This window comes from Oryctolagus cuniculus, chromosome 19, assembly GCF_964237555.1.
Source record: "Oryctolagus cuniculus chromosome 19, mOryCun1.1, whole genome shotgun sequence".
In the NCBI taxonomy this organism is placed as follows: Eukaryota; Metazoa; Chordata; class Mammalia; order Lagomorpha; family Leporidae; genus Oryctolagus; species Oryctolagus cuniculus.
The window spans coordinates 20,984,803-21,003,115 of NC_091450.1; the positions used below are offsets into that span (position 1 = coordinate 20,984,803).

The 18,313-nt window shown below is 41.0% G+C and overlaps 1 protein-coding gene across 3 annotated transcripts in view; it reads right to left on the reverse strand.

The window, feature by feature from the left end:
- SMG1 (SMG1 nonsense mediated mRNA decay associated PI3K related kinase) overlaps nucleotides 1–18,313 on the reverse strand; it is a 113,051-nt gene that overhangs the window by 16,462 nt on the left and 78,276 nt on the right. For all 3 annotated transcript variants that reach the window (XM_051847483.2, XM_051847482.2, XM_051847484.2), the window contains 16 exons: nucleotides 15,947–16,169; nucleotides 12,313–12,559; nucleotides 11,726–11,955; nucleotides 9,524–9,772; nucleotides 8,977–9,115; nucleotides 8,781–8,890; nucleotides 8,441–8,659; nucleotides 7,695–7,885; nucleotides 6,571–6,743; nucleotides 6,144–6,423; nucleotides 5,446–5,718; nucleotides 5,022–5,256; nucleotides 4,536–4,762; nucleotides 1,821–1,971; nucleotides 1,533–1,722; nucleotides 903–1,372 (listed from right to left, as the gene is read on the reverse strand). In XM_051847483.2, the coding sequence (XP_051703443.2) occupies nucleotides 903–1,372; nucleotides 1,533–1,722; nucleotides 1,821–1,971; nucleotides 4,536–4,762; nucleotides 5,022–5,256; nucleotides 5,446–5,718; nucleotides 6,144–6,423; nucleotides 6,571–6,743; nucleotides 7,695–7,885; nucleotides 8,441–8,659; nucleotides 8,781–8,890; nucleotides 8,977–9,115; nucleotides 9,524–9,772; nucleotides 11,726–11,955; nucleotides 12,313–12,559; nucleotides 15,947–16,169 (3,607 nt within the window). The remainder of the gene's footprint in view (nucleotides 1–902; nucleotides 1,373–1,532; nucleotides 1,723–1,820; nucleotides 1,972–4,535; nucleotides 4,763–5,021; nucleotides 5,257–5,445; nucleotides 5,719–6,143; nucleotides 6,424–6,570; nucleotides 6,744–7,694; nucleotides 7,886–8,440; nucleotides 8,660–8,780; nucleotides 8,891–8,976; nucleotides 9,116–9,523; nucleotides 9,773–11,725; nucleotides 11,956–12,312; nucleotides 12,560–15,946; nucleotides 16,170–18,313) is intronic.

Genomic DNA, 18,313 nt, shown 5'->3' on the forward strand with positions numbered 1-18,313 from the left:
GCACACACTCTGCAGAGAAGGAAATCAGAACTCGGGGTGGGTAAGTCACCCCTGCACACCTGTGTCTAGTCTGAATCTAAATTTACCTCACCTCCAAGTCTGCGCACTGTCCTGACACTAAGTATCAAAAACAGGCTTCCAGAAATTACACCTGACTCTGCATCCTTATCGTTAGAGCATCAGAGAAAAAGAAATGTTTTAGAAAAAAACTTACTTATTGTGTTCAACAATATAGGAAGCTTATTTGCACAATGAATATATTCAACCATTAGAAACTAATTTACAAACAATATTTAATGATGCAGGTAATGCTTGCCATGCAGCTATCAGGGAAAAATTCAAAGAACACAAACTGTAAACACCAAATATCCTTAGCCACACAGAAAACAAACGAGGAAGAACTGGAAAGGGGAGTTAGCTCTGTGTTGGCACAGTTGAGGGAGCTTAAAATTTTCCCTCCTTGATTGCTTTACATTAATTCTACCCATTTTTCAAGTTTCCTATGCTGATAAAAATATACTCTTAAGGCTGGCGCTGGGGCTTGCTAGGCTAATCCTTCGCCTGCGGTGCCAGCACTCCGGGTTCTAGTCCCGGTTGGGGCGCTGGTTCTGTGCTGGTTGCCCCTCTTCCAGGCCAGCTCTCTGCTGTGGCCAGGGAGTGCAGTGGAGGATGGCCCAAGTGTTTGGGTCCTGCACCCACATGGGAGACCAGGAGAAGCACCTGGCTCCTGATCGGCACAGTGTGCCAGCCGCAACGTGCCACATCGGGGGGGTGAACCAACGGCAAAAGGAAGACCTTTCTCTCTGTCTCTCTCTCTCACTGTCTAACTCTGCCTGTCAAGAAAGGAAGACAGAAAGGAGGTCAGAAAGACAGAAAAATACACTCTTAAGAAAACCCCTTACCTGAAACATGGCAATATGCAGCTGAACCCGCTGCAGACTTGTCTTGCAAGAAGAAATACTGGTTTCCAACCTGCGCACCAGATCATGCTTCTTCCAGGCGGTGTCGTAGGAGCTCGCTAACACAGTGGCCCTGTTCATGACCAACTGCGAGAACTTCCCGATCTGGATGTTGTGCTCCACTGCTTTCTTACACAGATCATCAACAGACACTTTGCTTTCAGCACCAAAATCCTTTGCTTCCACTTGAGCAATGATGTCCACACCCAGAGCACTGATAAAACTGCACAGTGTGAGTCCAAGGGCTTGGTTGGGTAGCCCTATCAAGAGCTGCCTCACAAAGTCCGCTGTGAAGGCTTTGATAGGCTTGGCCATCTGGTCTTCACTGAAGCAAGAATTTCTAAACAGGGTTTTCACACTGACCATCTGTACAGGACCATTCACGGTATTCTGATCTTCAGGTGAGCTTGATCCTGAAAAAGCAGAACTTTCTTCAACTATCTCATACAAGAATAAAATACTGTGATAATGCTTATATAATGCACTTAAGCCTTTATGAATATACAATCGAATTGGCCCTACTCCAACCCTTCCAAAATACCATACCACAAACATTTAAATGTAGACTATTACCTGACAACGTTTTAGAAAAGGTACCGCAGAGCTTGAAAAATTCCTTAATTGTCTGTAGTCTTTTTAGAAAGAATATCTCTTCTAAGACCTGCCGGTGATTATCATCATCAAAAAAATTAACTTGGGTACTCCTGGCTTCCCTTATGATGTCGATCTTTCGCCATGCTACAGGAATTTCCATCTTGTTTAACTATAAATGAAAGAAAAGAAGATCACTCCTCCATTCTTCACACAGTGAACAACCACTTTACTTTATGGCACAATATTCATAAAACAAGTTAATATTACCTTTTCAACTAATAAGCCAAACGCAGTTTCAACTTGGGCAAACATTCCATCAAATGCTACCAGAAGCATCTGGCCCGCTGACATTTTCGGTGTTTCATCAACTGAACCGTTTCTTGGTTGGATTAATTCCCCATATTGAGCATGCAGTATTCTAGAAGAAAGAAAAGGGAGTTGAAACTCTCACTGAAGGGAGAACACAAAAGGGCAGAGTGTCTCACAGCTAGCACATAAAGTCTAGAAAGTTGTCTGGCACCAGGAGGGAGTGTTGTGATAAAATGGTTATTTAATGTCAATCAGAATATGTATAAATCTGTATAAATGCCAGTGGTTCCAGTGAGTCTAATTACTCATAGGATTATGTTTTTTAATTAAACTTGAATTTGTGACAATAATTTTTAATAACTGCAACAAATTTTAGCCTCACTTGAAACACAGAATATGAAGTGATATGCTTCACTACAGAGTTTATATTAAGAATTACACAATTTTAAGGCTGCTGGACCTAATCAATTGTCAGGTCTGTTCACATTAGCCACATGGTAAAACCAACTACAAACAGTAAAGTGAAGTGCCTGTCCATTTTTGCATGTTTTTTGTTGAATTATGGACATTTGAATGCAAGGTCTTCAGAAGTTCAGCCCTCACATTACCATTAACTTAAAACTTACATAGTGTTTATATATCCAAACGCTCTTTCTCTGTTTTCCTAGTTGTAAGAGACAGCAGGTGGACTGAGAGCTCCCCACACTGACTGACTCCCCAGAGAGGAAACTCAATCCAGGTCTCATATAGGTGGCAGAGACTCAATTATTGTCACTGTTGTCTCTCAGGGTCTGCATTAGTAATTAACTAGAATCAGGAGTCAGAGTTCAAACTCAGGTACTCAGATCTAGGATGCAGGATCCCTAATCGCTAGGCCAAATGGCCATACCACAGGCACTACTTCTAAACATTTTTATATAACATGCAAACGTAAGGGGCCAGATTGTGGTTTAATGGGTAAAACCACTGTCTTTGATGTTAGCATCCTTTATGGATGCCAGTTTGTGTCCAAGATGCTGTACTTCCAATCCAGCTTCCTGCTAATGGCCTGGGAAAAGCAGTGGAATATGTCCCAAGTACTTGGGCTCCTGCCACCCATATGGAGACCAAAATAAAGCTGCTGGCTTCAGCCTGTTGAGCCCTGGCCATTGTAGCCATCTTGGGAGCAAACCAGCAGACAGAAGATCTCTGTCTCTCCTTCTCCATAATTCTGACTTCAAATTAATATTTAAAATAAGAAAAAAAAAATTTCCAGTACTTACTATATGAAAACTAAGGTTAGCTAGAATTTCAACTTTATCATTCATATACAAAAACCATTCAACATAGCCAGAATTATTAAGACTTCTTAAGAGAATTAATAATGCAGTGCTATCAGAGACTAATGGGAAAAGAGCTGCAAGGTGGTGTAAAACTTCCTTGTCAAGATAAGTTTCTCTAAAACAGATTGAGTGACATGTTCCCAATGTACATATTAAACATTTTCTATATGAGGACAAGGGAAATCTACATAAGAAATTAAGAAAAGAGAAAATCAGGTCTGAAATTTAGTGTGAAAAATTCAACTTAAACTTAGCATCTACCGTTTTAAATACTGCCAATTATGAAAAAGCTGTTTTGCACATAATCTAAATCACTGTTGGGATAACACTTGCTTATGCTTTTATGGCATTTCTTCTAATTGTATGAATAAAACTAAAGAAAAACATGAGAAAATAGATAATTTCTGAATGCAGAATAATTAACATTACAAAATTACTATTATTTTTGTGAAATAATGGTACCACAGTAAAGAAACCTAAGTTTTTATTTTAAAAACATTTATTGTATTATTCAATAATGAGGGGGGAAAAAACTTGCTTCAAAATAACTGGAGACCTGGATTGAGCTCCTGGCCCTCAGTTTGGTGCTGCTATAGGCACTTGGGAAGCTAACCAGTGGATGGGAGACCATTCTCTTTTTCTATTTTTCTCTCTCTCTTTGAAAAGTGATGTGACAATAATTTTCCCCTCTCTCAGTTATACTTTCTGTAGTGAATTAAGACACTGAAACACCAAAGAAAGAAATCCTGAGTTATCAGGGACAATGGTGCTTAGGGCCTATCTATCTGGAAGAACTGCCAACCTCTACAGGTTCCAAAGTCAATCTCCTTTTCTGTATTAAACAGATGAGAAAGGCAGTATCTAAAACAAACTTACAAAACTTAATTTAAAATTGTCTGACAGAAGTGAATTCAACTGTATATGCACACGTGTGTAACTACAGCAATGAAACAACGTGTGTATACATGCACGTACAGGACAGAACTGCACTAAAATACACACATATGCACATATGTACACAAAAATGTGTGCATAACTCATGAAGTCCAAGGAAGCCCTGTAGACTCCATGACTTTCCATGTCATGGTGCTGCTACTGTGGTATAGGTATGCAAGATACACTGGAAGAGCGACTTAGTGTGCCTAAGATCTTTCTGTACTTTAAAAACTTCCAGTCAATCTGTATTTACTTTAAAATAAAGACTTTTTAAGTATATATTCTGTGCTAGCATTTATAATTACTCCTGCTCTAGAAGTTAAAAGTAAACTTAGAGTGAAGCAAGAGTTCAGAATCCTCTTTATCTGTCTGCCCCATCTCCGTCACAAGGAAACAGGGCACAGCTAGCACTTGCCTGGCAACATCAATGTAATGAGCATGTGTTTCTTCTTCGAGTCCCATAGCTGCATTTCTCAAATAGGCTTGAAGAGATTCAACTAGAGTCTGCAGAGGAACACCATCAGTTGTCTGCTCAATAAGACTGTCCAACTCATGAAGCATACTTTCCAATGTGTATTCACCTTTCATTAAGCATCTAAGTGCTTCTGGAAATATGATTTGCCGGAAATTTGAATTCAATTCCTATAAACATGCAAGAAACACATTTTACTGCTTTCTGAGTTTAGGTAAGTTATAAATTCAGAGAATCAATGCCATACATTAAGAGCAAACTTGGACAAATTATAACAAGTTATTGCTACATACCTCACACTGATGTTTATTTTAAATGATTATTTAAGCAATGTAAAAAGGAGGATACCATATTGCTGTTCTGGACTACAGAGATTATTACACATCTACAACAAGTTTATGACATGTAAGATAAAATTAAAGTGTTCACCTGAAGTGAGGTGTACACTCCATTGGCTAAGTGAACGGCTTCAGATGCTTCCATGGGGTTTGGGATGTCCAAGTCCTGTGGCACCAGGTGACACTGCTTCAGTAACTGAACCAAGCAGGTGACATTTCCACTCATGCTGCAGAGCTCCTCCAAGAACCAGGCTCCATCTCGAGAAGTCAGGTCAACCAGCTGCTCTCCAGCACTCGAAGCTGCACCTTCCATCATCAGGTTACGCCTACGTGAGACAATATTTGAGCAGTGAAATGGAGTTGAAGGAGCCCACTAAAGAGGATGTTTCAAAATCTGAAAAGAAAGCAGCTGTAATGCTGGGCAAGATTAATGGAAGTTTAAGACAGATGAAGTCTCAATAAGCATCAGTGTTTTTGAGGCAAAGCAATGATCCACGATGAGTTAGCTAACTAACCTTGTAAGGGTACAAAGGGCAGAAATAATAACACTCGCTAGACTCAGAGACCCTTCTTCTCCATTCTCATGAAGGAAAACTTTAATGCAACGTTCAATTTCTTTCAACTGATCTTCACAAACTGGCACTGTGACAGCCTCTTGTTTCAAGCGTTCCACTTGTCTGATAAGTCTGCTGTTTATGTCTGCTGCATACCGCTGCAGGGTCATTTCAGTGGCGGTAATGAACTGACACACTGTTGGAGGTGGCTGGGGAGCATACTGCATTTCATATCTGTAAAAGAGAGGTTTGTATATTTAACACAACCACCCACTGTCAGTAAATAAAGTTAAAGCTTTAAAAACAGTAAGAGAAATATTGCATCTTTATTCATTGTTTCCATTCTGCAAGTAAGAATGTCCCAAGAGCTTCAGTAAACAACTTCCTAACAGGACTTGACAGTAGGTGATGGAATCCATAGTTGCCTAGAGCCTAGCTCTCTTTAACCCAATCATGCCACTGTGACACTGGGATATATTTCAGCAGTCTTTTGAGGGAAAACATGAGCTCAAACCCTCTTAAAGCCAAGACAAAGGTGATTCCATTCAAATTGCATATATCAGCCATTCTCTTCAGAAAAACACACAACTGCAATTTACAAGACAAACACAGCTTTGCTTCCACCCGCAGCAGAAAAAAAATTAATGCTATCAACTTACTTCCTGTAGAGTTCTTGACAGCGTTCTACTGTGGTGTTACAAATGAGCTCTTCCATCCAGGTTTTCCACTGTTCAATCCGGTGTTTCTGAAATATGGCTTTGGGATACTGCAGGGCTACAGTTGCATAGTGATGCAGCTGTTCCAGACAGCCACGGAGCACAGAGCGCCTCTGCTGCAGGAGCGCGCCAACCTCCCCCTCCAGCTGCTCACACTGGCTAATCAAGTGGGCCTGGCCAGCGTTCTGCAGAAAGGCTGTTGCGGGCACATAGCTTGGGGGACCTTTTGATGAAAGACATTATTAATCACACTGATGCCAATTCAAGTCAACAGCAGTTGCTGAAAGGGAGCACAAACCAGAATGCCACACATAAACACACACCTATACAACACACATGCTCACAAGTATATCTAAAATACAACCCATACCAAGGTCCATTTGTGTGCTTATCTCCTGAAGCAAACTTGCAAGCTGTGTTGCTTCTAAATTGTTGAATGCAGCTTGGTAATGCGTTATCCACTGCTCAAATTCGTTCAACTTCACTTGGATTGCTTCCTGAACTGCTCTTTGCTGAGTCTGTAGTTGAGTGTGTTCAGAATACCTAATCAAGGAGAAACAAACAAACAAAAATCCAAAGATCACTGGCTACTATCTCTTCTACACACTTGAGTGGCTGAGATGGACTTGGCTCATACTAGGATTGCCAGTTAGCTCCTTTGCAATCTTGACAGCCCTGCTCAAATGTCCCTTACTTTTCTGGTTTTTGCTGACACTGTCATTCCCTCAACTATTTGTTTATGTATTTCAAAGGCGGAGTTACAGAGGCAGGGGCAGAGAAACAGAGGTCTTCCATCCACTGGTTCACTCCCCAAACGTCTGCAACAGCCAGAGCTGAGCTGATCGGAAGCCAGGAGCCTGGAGCTTCTTCTAGTTGTCCCATGTGGGTGCAGCGGCCCAAGGACTTGGGTCATCTTCTACTACTTTCTCAGGCAATAGCAGAGAGCTGGATCAGAAGAAGGCAGCTGGGACTCGAACTGGTGCCCATTTGGTATGCCAGCATTGCAGGCTTTATCTGTTAGGCCACAGTGCCAGCCCTGCTTCCAACATTTAAGTAAAACTCTATCACTTCCGCCAAGTTTTGAGCTCCTGGAAGGCTAAAGACAGTCTGAGAGCCTCATGCAATGTTCGGCACTTGACGTTCCACAGTACGTTCCTCAGCACCTATCTGTGCAGGTTTATGCAGTCTGATCACCCTATTTAATGATTTTTAGAAATTCAATAAATGAATAAGGACTCAGATACAACTTCAGGGAGAACACCAAATCCACTAAGAACTATACCGTATTTCCCATAAGTCACTCACACATTTAACTTTAATATAAAAAAGCATAAAATTTATGTCAATTTTTCTTTCCTAACACATTGAAACTACAGTCCTTAAGACTGGTTTTATCATTTACATGTGCTGCTACAGTAATTCAAATTGACAATATTCATTTTTAAAAAATTCTTCCTAATGGCATGTACGTAAAGAATTCACCGGCTTTTTCACCTGTGTTGCAGAGTATGAGAAGGATGATCCACGCCTTCAGCTCCTTCTAGAAACTCTATTTCCTCCAGTAGTTTGCCCTGCAGTTTCTCCACCTCTGTCAGTTGCTCTTGCAAGCTTAGGTATTCATCTAAGCTACTGTCCAGCTTGGGAAGCACAACCAGCATCTCATCTCTATTCTTAAACCAGTTCACCTGTGAAAAGGATTGCGAATAGGAAGATTCTTACAGAGTCAACACTGAGATAAAGTGATGTCTGTCAGAAGAATCATAGTAAGACATTTTCCACATATTGCTCCATTGAAATCTCAACAAAACCATGAAGGGGTAACAGCACCATCCACATTTTACAACGGTTAACTATTGTGCTGAAGTTCACATGGCCATAAACCAACTGACTCAATTTGAAGACACCATGCAATTACAACCACACCACACACAGAAAAAGCAGCATCACTGGCTTACAGGTGGAGAGAAAGAGGCAATACAATTTAAGAACACTTACAATCATCACTGGTGAAAACATTTCAATATACTTAAAAATTTTCCCCAAATCATTAACTCACCTACCATGTGTCACTCTATAGGAGCATAGACTCATGAAAAAACATCAAATTGCCTCTTTCCAACATTATATTTACAGTCTTGCACATAAACAATTCAGAGAAATAGTTTTACTCAATTTGATCACAGACATGTTTACTTTGTTTATAAAAAGATGACGATAAGGTATTACATGCTTGGCTTCACCTTAATCTCAGCTACTCTGGAAGAAAAGAGGCTGCGTGTGATCTCTCGCTCCATCTCTCTCTTGCTCTGCTTGCTCTCAGCTTGCTGGCCACCTCCGCCATACACAGCGCCAGCAAACCCAGCCTCGCCTCCTGCTGTCCAGTCCACCAGGGGGTCATACACAAAGGCTTCCAGCAAGGTCAGCAGAGTCTCTCTGCCACGTCGCATGATGTGCAGAACCTATTTTCGGAAGAGTTTTGAATACGTCTTGTCACAAACTTTCTCATTACAGTGCGATTTCTGTCACTTCACAGGTTTTGTTCACTTACAGATCTACTAAAGAGAAGAGAAAACAGCATACCTGCTCACACGAAAGCCTAAAAACACCTTCTACTCCAGTAACACCCAATGCTGTTGCAATGTTTTGTGTCATTCGAAAAGGCACTTTCTCAGGAACTCTAAGGCTTTTACCTTTGAAAAGACACACTGTTATATTTTTGCCCTTTTACCAAAAAAATCTGATCCTCATAAATGTAAATGATCCTCATAAATGTTACCTTTTTCAAAGCAAACATTATAATCTATGTGAACAACTTCTCCAGTCGTCATATCTATGAGGACATTATCCAGATGTCTATCTCCAAGGCCGATTATGTACCCAACCACAGACATGACTGCAGTAGATCTCGCATAAGACTAAAGGGAAAAGAAGGGTGAGGAGAACAAGTTACATGCTGTGAGCCAGCTCCTCTCCAGTGTGGACTGATGTTCTGAAACTTAGGAAACTTCACAATCATATCCCCTTTCTCTAAAAGAAATAGCTACTCCCTAGGGTTGTGCACGTGGAGGCTCTGCATGGGACTTCTTTTCAGCCTCCTGAGTTTGTCTCTTTCGAAACCCGTTAACCAACCTTTCCATCTGAGCCACAGTCACCTCCTCTTGCCCTCAGACACAGCCATGACCATGCCTTTAAAACCGCAATGGATGATTCAGACACAGGTCTCAAACAAGTTTGGAGGAACACAGGAAGCAATGGAAAGGAGGACAGACAAGATAGTGGTAAGCAAGACAAATACTGATTACCTCCGAAAACAAAACACATACCTGTGTAACTCTCCACCACTCGTCAGGTGTTGTACAAGATGACCACAGCTCTTTGGCAAGGAGATTTGGGGGTGTGGCCTCCATTAACTCTTCTAATACTGCCTTCATTACGTGAAGAGGCCAGTCGCGACGTGACACATCTAGGCTAAGTCCAACTGTTTTCAAGGCAGGGCCAATTTTACTATAATAAAGTTCACTAGGACGGGGTACAATTCCAGGATTCTGAGGAGTCTGGTAGGAATCCTGGGCCTTTAAAAATAATTTTTAAAAAATTTATATATTTTTAAATAAGGACAAAAATATTTTAAATGTAAATTAGTAACTAATTTTTCAGTAGCAATGTTAACGAACCAAATTTCATATACACAACAGACAATTCTGGATTATAAAAGTTGTTTCTAAAAAATTATTTATTTATTTGAAAGGCAGAGTTACAGAGAGAAAGGAGAGAGAGAGGTTTTCTATCTACTGTTTTACTCCCCAAATGGCTACAACAGCTGGGGCTAAGACAGGTTGAAGCCAGGAGCTTCTTCTGGCTCTCCCATTTGGGAAAAGGGACCCAATGACTTGGGCCACCTTCTCTTGGTTTCCCAGATGCATTAGCAGCGAGCTGGATCAGAAGTGGAGCAACCAGGACTCGAACCAGTATCTACACGGGATGCCAGCACTGCAGGCAGTGGCTTAACCTGCTATGCCACAGTGCCTGCCCCTGGATTGTAAATGTTTATTCTTATAATCTATGTATCTTCCTTTTAATTAGGCACTATTGCTTTATCAAATAATTTAGGCAGCTGTTAAATTAATTTTCTTGAGGTTCAATTCAAAACATTAACATCCAAGTACAGTCTACTTTGTACCTCAAATTCAGTTTAAAATCATTTAGGCACACATCTCATTAATCTGACTTAACCATCAATATAAAATGATAAATATTCGGAAGTACATGACACATTTCTGAAACCGATTACTGATCTACCCTTTGGTAACTGCTCTGGGACAGGTCTTCTGCATAGTGCCTAGGCTGATGCTTGGGACAGACACACCCCATCTCAGAGCACCTGGGCTCCATTTCTAGCTTTGCACTCTGAGAGGCCGCAGGTGATGGCCCAGGCAGCTGATCTCTGCCACCTAGATGGGAGACCTGGATTGAGCTCCCAGGCTCCGGTTCTGGTCTAGCTGCTGTGGGCATTTGGGGATTGAACCAGAGAGGGGGAGATCTCTGCATCTATCACCCAAAACAAAGTTTTTTCAAAAAGACTAACTATTCGACAGTCTCTCATGTCTACTTTTAAAACGTTATTCCTCTCAAGCTCATGCTCCTTCCTTTTCCTACCTTAAGGAGATGTATTTTTTTAGCCAGATGTGGAATACTGAGGTTAAGATTACATACAATTTATACTAATATCCTTAGCACTTGCTGCTGTTTCTGATACTGGGCTAAAATGAATTCTAAATTAAATTCCTGGTTTAAATCAAGTATGAACATCAAAGGTACAAAATAGGATGACATGATGATCACCTCTAAATTCAAAGTTGCTCTTTTACCAAAATTTAACTGAAGATGCCCTCAAAAGGCCAATAAAAAACATTAAGATGTAAAATGCCAAGTTACTGAGTGAGCAACAATCAACCCGCCTCATTTGTCTAGAGACAGAGTAACCCAATATCATAATTTCTGCCTCAATTTATTTTTGGGGCTGACACTGTGGTGCAGCATGACTAGCTGCCAAATATGATGCTAACATCCCAGATGGGAGTGCCAGTTTAAGTCCTAGCTGCTTTTTCCAATCCTGTTTCCTGCTAATACTCCTGGAAAAGCAACAAAAGATGGCCCAAGTGCTTGGGCCCTTGACACTCACGTGGGAGACCTGGATGGAGTTCCTGGATCCTAGCTTTTGCATGACCCAGATCTATTGCAGCCATCTGGGGAATGAACCAGTGGATGGAAGATACTATTGTGTGTGTGTGTGTGAGCACACACTGCAAACAAATGAATACATCTTTTAAAAACCTTCTTAAAAAATATCATTTTTATAAAATGTCTCAAAAACATTTTCCTCGAGACAGCAAGTCTTTTACTACTTTAACCCTTATATTCATGTGTAAGTGTTCTAGTAAGCCTAGCAATATTTCACAAGCAGAGAATGGGCTGACATATACTTATGAACAATCAAACAGAAGTAAACTTAAACTTTAACCAACCTTTTGTGCTTGTAAAGCAGCTTCTCGCTGTTGCCATCGTTTGTAAAGGCCAAACAAGGGTGTGGCTCCATCCACCCACTGGATCAAGCCTGATCTTGTTCCTAGTGGTGTTACAGAATAGTGTCGTGCATGGAAACGGGGTGTTTCTTGACGATTAATTGTAGCAAACATGGTATTCACAATGGATAAGAACTGCATTATTCTCTCATCCAGATGTAAATCCTCCAGTCCTATAAAAACAAAAGTAGCTGGCGTAGGTGACCAAATGGAGTTGAGAGCATACTACTTTGAGTCTTTTTTTCAACTAACAATAGCACAGCAAAACACACCTGAGAGCGCGGAGACTCTATCCAGATACTATTACTACTTACTACTCGACACTGGCCAAACTGGCTATACCTCAGTTGTTCTGCTTGTGTAAATTCACAGGGGAGGGGAGGAGACAGATCATCTTTCCAGAGATCATCCAACCACTGCCCTAGGGCTATTAATGACATACAGAGAAACATCTGAAATAACCCTCTCCTACACAACTACACCTTAAAAAAGATGAGCAAACACCATTAAGATGAAGTTTCAAACCTTACCTTTGAAAAGATAGGGATAGCTCTTCCCATCTGATCCTAGAAAGAGCAGTTTCTTTGGCTTGGTTTTGGTTGGTAGGATTGTGATGGTTCCACCCACACTGTGGATTGTGACAGTGTCTCTGGCTGAGACCTCCCCAGGAAGCGCAATTTCAGTGTTAGTCATGGCAGCCAACCACGGACTGATTTCTTCAAGACGCAAAATGTAACTTGCTCGTTTCTGCGCTCTCTGTTGCAAACTCAGCATTATCTATATTCACAAAGGGGTGAAAAGAATCTCCATTAGGATCAGGACACTTATTTCAGCATAAAAGTGAACTTAGAAGCCCATACAGACAACGGGTGCTTCCTACATCTCCACCACCAGCTCAACACTGGCATACTGACAAGCTCTAGCAACTTCCAGACTGTGACAACTCCTCCCCCTCTTCCTCTGTCCAAACAAGCAATGAAATCACAAGACATGAGGGAAACTGCAGCTGTGCTCAAAACTCTAGGGCTTTTTCCAATCTAATTTCCCACAGTTGAAATATGTATGTCTGAACAATGCCAGCACAAATCAGTTCAGTCCTTGTAATACAGCGGAAGACACAGGTAGCAGTTGATTGCCAAGTACACACACCCTTAAAAAGCCACTGGCAAAGTTACTAACATTCAATTACACGGAAAAATGAGGCTCAATCTATTCTCATTGCACTGAGGAAGAAATTAGCTGAATTTCTAAGAGACTTAGCAAAACAAGAAAACACACACACAAAAGCAGGAAAGACCTTTTTTTTTAAATTTTTTAAGATTTTTTATTTATTTGAAAGAGCTAGAGAGAGAGGTAGAGGCAAAGAGAGAAGAGAGGTCTTCCATCCGCTGGTTCCCCCCAAATGGCCAGAGTTGAGTCAATCCAAAGCCAGGCGCTTCTTCCAAGTCTCCCACATGGGTGCAGGGGCCCAAGGACATGGGCCATCTTTTACTGCCCTCTCAGGTGCATTAGCAGGGACCTGGATCAGAAGTGGAGCAGCCGGGACTGGAACTGGCACTTTTTATCATGCCAGCGCTGCAGGCCAGGTCTTTAACCCACTGTGCCACAGTGCTGGCCCCTTGATTTTTTAAACAGAAGTATATTTTAAAATATTTACTTATTTGTGAGATAAACAGGAATCGATCTCTAATCCAGTTGAGTTTACTCCCTAAATGTCCACAACAACAAATGCCCAGGCTATGCCAAAACCAGAAGCTGGTAACTCAGTCTAGGTCTCCCAGGTGGGAGACGACTTCAGCCATCAACCATGCACATTAGCAGGAAGCTAAACAGACAACAGAGGCAGGACCTATCCCAGGTACTCTGATAAAGGATGCCGGTCTCCCAACTAGCAGTATAACCACTTCACCAAATGCCCACTCCGAGGAAAGAATAACAATTTAGATCTTGACCACTTGAAGCATGCAGAAAAACAACACAATTTCTTCCAGCGATCACAGGAAACAGATTCTATGTATAATCATGCCCCTACCTGTAGATAACTTAATTATCTGCACCTGAGTAAATGAACGCTGCACTTTCCTTTTGTATGAAAAAAACGTGAAGCAATCTTTGTTCATAGAAAGAAAAAAAGCAAATGTTAAATAATCCATGTATGCACTGACGGAAGAATACAAGTAAAATGTGGTATTTCCACCTCATTGTTTGTCTACTCACAAAATGTGGATAAATCTTAAAAAAACCTAACACTGATATAAAAAATATAAAAGTAGAAAAAAAGTATACAACTATTATCTCATTAATATAAAATTAAAAACAGGTAGAAACTGAGTATCACTCAGAAATGCACTGTTAACTATTTTTAAAAAGTAGGTAATGATTACTTCCAAATTCGTAACAGTGGTTGTGAAGACAAGATTTAATTAGTCGAGCTACCATACAGTTATTTCTTTGATTAGTTCTGAGGAACACAGATATCGTTTTTGATTTTTAAAATGTATACAATCATCAAGTCACCTGCTGTGGCAAAGCAGGTTAAGCCCTCAGGTGGATGATGGCATCTCTTATCAGACTGCCTGGGATGAAGTTCCATCTCCATATTCTGAATCTAGCTTCTTGCTGATGCAGACCTTGACAGCAAGCAGAGGACTCTGGGGGTGACTGCATCCCATAGCAGACGGCCTGGAATACTCAAATACTTGTCCCTGAAACTCCTGGCTTGGGCCGGACCCTGTCCTGGTTTTTGCAGCCATTCAGGGAGTGAATCAACAGATGGAAGACTGAGCGATCGACCTTTCTCTCTTTCCTTCCTTCCTTTCTCTCTCTCTGCCTTTCAAACACACTTTTTTTTTAAAAAGTATGTAATCATAAAATATTAATGAATTATTATACACACACACACACAGGTTGCTAAAAATTCCTCTTGCCCCTTCCTTTGGGTTTCTTGCTTGTTTTACTGAAAGAGAGATAAAGAAGCAAGCAACTGATTTCAGTACATAAAGAAACTGGGGCTTCTGCTTGGTCACAAACACTACGTCGCAGGTAATGAACACCACCCTTTGTGGTCACTTTCTTGTCCTGTGCTCCTAGCTATTTCTCATGAATTTAGCAGTTTACAACTGGCTGTAATCGTTGTAACACATACTTTTTAATATTTTTCTAAAAATAGTTACTGAAGTTCAGTAACAAAATCAAGTACGAGCAATAAAGGATAAAAATTAAGGAAAAGCTACGAAGTTAATAAAGACAGTCCCCTAACTAATGGTATTTTTTGGGGAAAAAAAAAAAAAAAGACTAGTGCTTGCTTTGGTAGCACATATACTAAAAAAGATGAAGACCAAAGAAAATATTGCAATTACAAGACAGGATTTTCGAGTATCTGGCTAATCATCCCATGCACCATATTGATTTCAAAACAAGTACTTGTTAAAATTAATGTTGTTGGGGGCCTGCTCTGTGGCACAGCAGGTGAAGTCACCACCTAAAGTGCCAGCATCCCATCTGGGAGCCAGTTTGAGTCCTGGCTGCTGCACTTCTCATCCAACTCTCTACTGCGGCCTGGGAAAGCAGTGGAAGATGGCACAAGTCCTTGAGCCCCTGCACCTGTGTTGGAGACCTGGCAGAAGCTCCTGGCTCCTGGCTTTGAATCGGTGTGGCAGATGACAGACCTCTCTCACTATGCCTCTCCTTCTTTGTGTAACTCAGACTTTCACATAAACAAATAAAGCTTTAAAAAAAAAAAAAAAAAAACTAATGTTGTTATATGTCAATATTTTCTACTAATGCTTCTCTCTAGAAAAACTAAATAGGCACAAATTTAAATTTCTCTTTTATGAGTATAGCAGAAAAACAATATTTAGCTCACCAGACCCCACCCGGGGCTAATTTCCAACCACATATTCTTCATTGGGGTGAACCTGTCATACATGACATAGCAGGTACCATCACTACACCCTCTGCCTCTGCCTGTCCCAATTCTCAAAATGAGCAAAATCCCTTTTTCTACCTTTCTTTTAAGCAACTGGTCACAGGTTGCCTTATGGGTCTACCAAAATCTTCCCTCGTGTTTGAAGTAAGAAACTCTCCTTTACCACACGTGCATGTATTGAAAGCTGTCCTCATAGGGAGTATCCCATGGCAGTGGCATTCCTGAGTATTCTGTACCTCTTTAAATGGAATCCAGCTGCTTCCTGGCTTGGCAGGATTTACTGGCGTCTTCAGCTTTTCCAGGGCATTCTCAATTGCTTCACCATAGTTATCCTGAAACCACTTTTCATGCGGTGTTTCTGCAGGGGCTGCCGTGATACTCCTCACATGCTCCAAAGCAAACACAATGGGCTTCATCAGAGCCGTGTGCTTCTCTCGCATGATTGCAATCTTCTCTTCTCTGATCAGGAAAACATTTTTATTCAAAAACTAATTTACACTAAAATTCTATGTAAACATGAAATAAGTTAAATGTAGTAAGTTTAAGAAAATAGTATCAGAGTAAATCTAACAGCATCAAAGAATAAACCTAAAAAAGCATTAAAATGTTGGCAAAGTAACTTACTAACAAAGCATTTTTAAAAACAGAACACATGAAAGAGACAGCTTCTTTTCAAAACAGTACAGGGAAATGGTATACCCACAGCAAAAAGAAAAATGACGCTGGACCTTTACCATATATCACTTGCAAAAATAATTAAAAATCTATCAAAGACCTAAACTTAAGAGCTAACACTACAGGGGCCAACGCCATGGTATAGTAAGTTAATCCTCTGCCTGTGGTGCCAGCATCCCATATGGATGCCGGTTCTAGTCCTGGCTGCTCCTCTTCCTGTCCAGCTCTCTGCTGGTGGCCTGGGAAAGCAGTAGAAGATGACCCAAGTCCTTGGGCCCCTGTATCCACATGGGAGACCAGGAAAAAGCACCTGGCTCCTGGCTTCGGATTGGCACAGCTCTGGCCGTTGTGGCCATTTATAGAGTGAACCAACAGATGAAAAAACCTTTCTCTCTGTCTCTCCCTCTCAGTGTTATAGACTCTACCTCTCCAATAAATAAATAAAATCTTAAAAAAACAGCTAAGACTATAAAACTTTTAGAAGAAAACTTTTCAGGAAAAGCTTCATGACCAGATTTTACAACAAAATCATAGGCAGTGAAAGAAGAGGAAAACCTTAATTTAAAATTAAGAAATTTATGTGCCTCAAAAGATATTATCAAGAGAATGAAAAGACAATCTACAGAATAGAAAATATTTGCAAGTCAAGTATCTGATAGGGATTAATATCCAGAATATAGACAGAACCCCTGCAACACAGTACCACCCCACCCAATTAAAAAATGGGCAAATGACTTGAACTGAAATGTTTTCAAGGTAGACACATGAATGATCAACAAGCACATAAAAGGATGCTCAGAGGCAGGCACTGGGCGTAGTGATTAAAGACACCGGCATGGGGCCTGCCTTGTGCCAGAGAAGCACCCTACAGTAGAGTGCTGGTTCAAGCACCAGATGCTCCACTTCTAATCCAGCTCCTTGTGAATGCTCGGGAAAGCAGCAGAGGATGGCCCAACTACTTGGGAGACACTGATGGAGCTTCCAACTCCTGGCTTCAGCCCTGGCCAACAGAAGGTGGGAGATCGATTCATTCTGTCAAGAAAAGGACAGGAAAAAGGAAAAAGGAAAGGAAAAGAAAGGAAAAAGAAAAGGTGCCTGCATTCCATAATGCAGTGCCTAGGTTTGAGGCCCAGTTTCATTTCCAGTTCTAGCTTTCTGCTACCCACATGGGAGCGATCTGGACTGAGTCCCTGGCTCCGGGCTCTGGCCTGATCCAGCCCTGACTGTTGTAGGCACCTGGGAGTGAATCAGTGGAGATGGAACATCTCTTTCAGATAAATCAAATATATAAAAACTGTCTTAAAAAGAAAAGATGATTCAATACTTTTAGTCATTAGGGAAATATCAGGATGGCTCTTACCAAAAATCCAGAAAATTAACAAGTATTGGCCAGGATGAGGAAAAAATGGAACACTCATACACTGATGGTGGGAATATAGAATGATGCAGCAACTGTGGAAGTTTGCTGGTTCCTCAACAGCTTAGACATACAAAAGCACTGCACCATACAAAAAAAATCCATACAAGACAAATGAGAGCAAGGATTCAAACAGAAATGTGCACACCAATATTCAGAGTACCATTATTCACATACACAAAATACAGAGGTTACCCATCTATTTACAGATACATGGGTAAACACTGTGTTACCCATCCCGTAGCCTCAGTTTCACTTTCCACAGTTACCATTACCCAAGGTCAATCATGGTCCAAAAATATTAAGTGGACAATTCCAGAATAAACAATGCATGGATTTTTACGCTATGTGTTATTCTGAACAGAGTGATGAAATCTCATGCTGTCCCAACCAAGACAAATCTTGGCTCTGTAAGGCATATCCATGCTGGCTGCCTGTTAGTCACTTAGGAGCCATCTTGGTTATGAGGTCAACTGAAAGCATGGCAGTGCTTGTGTTCAAATAACTCTGA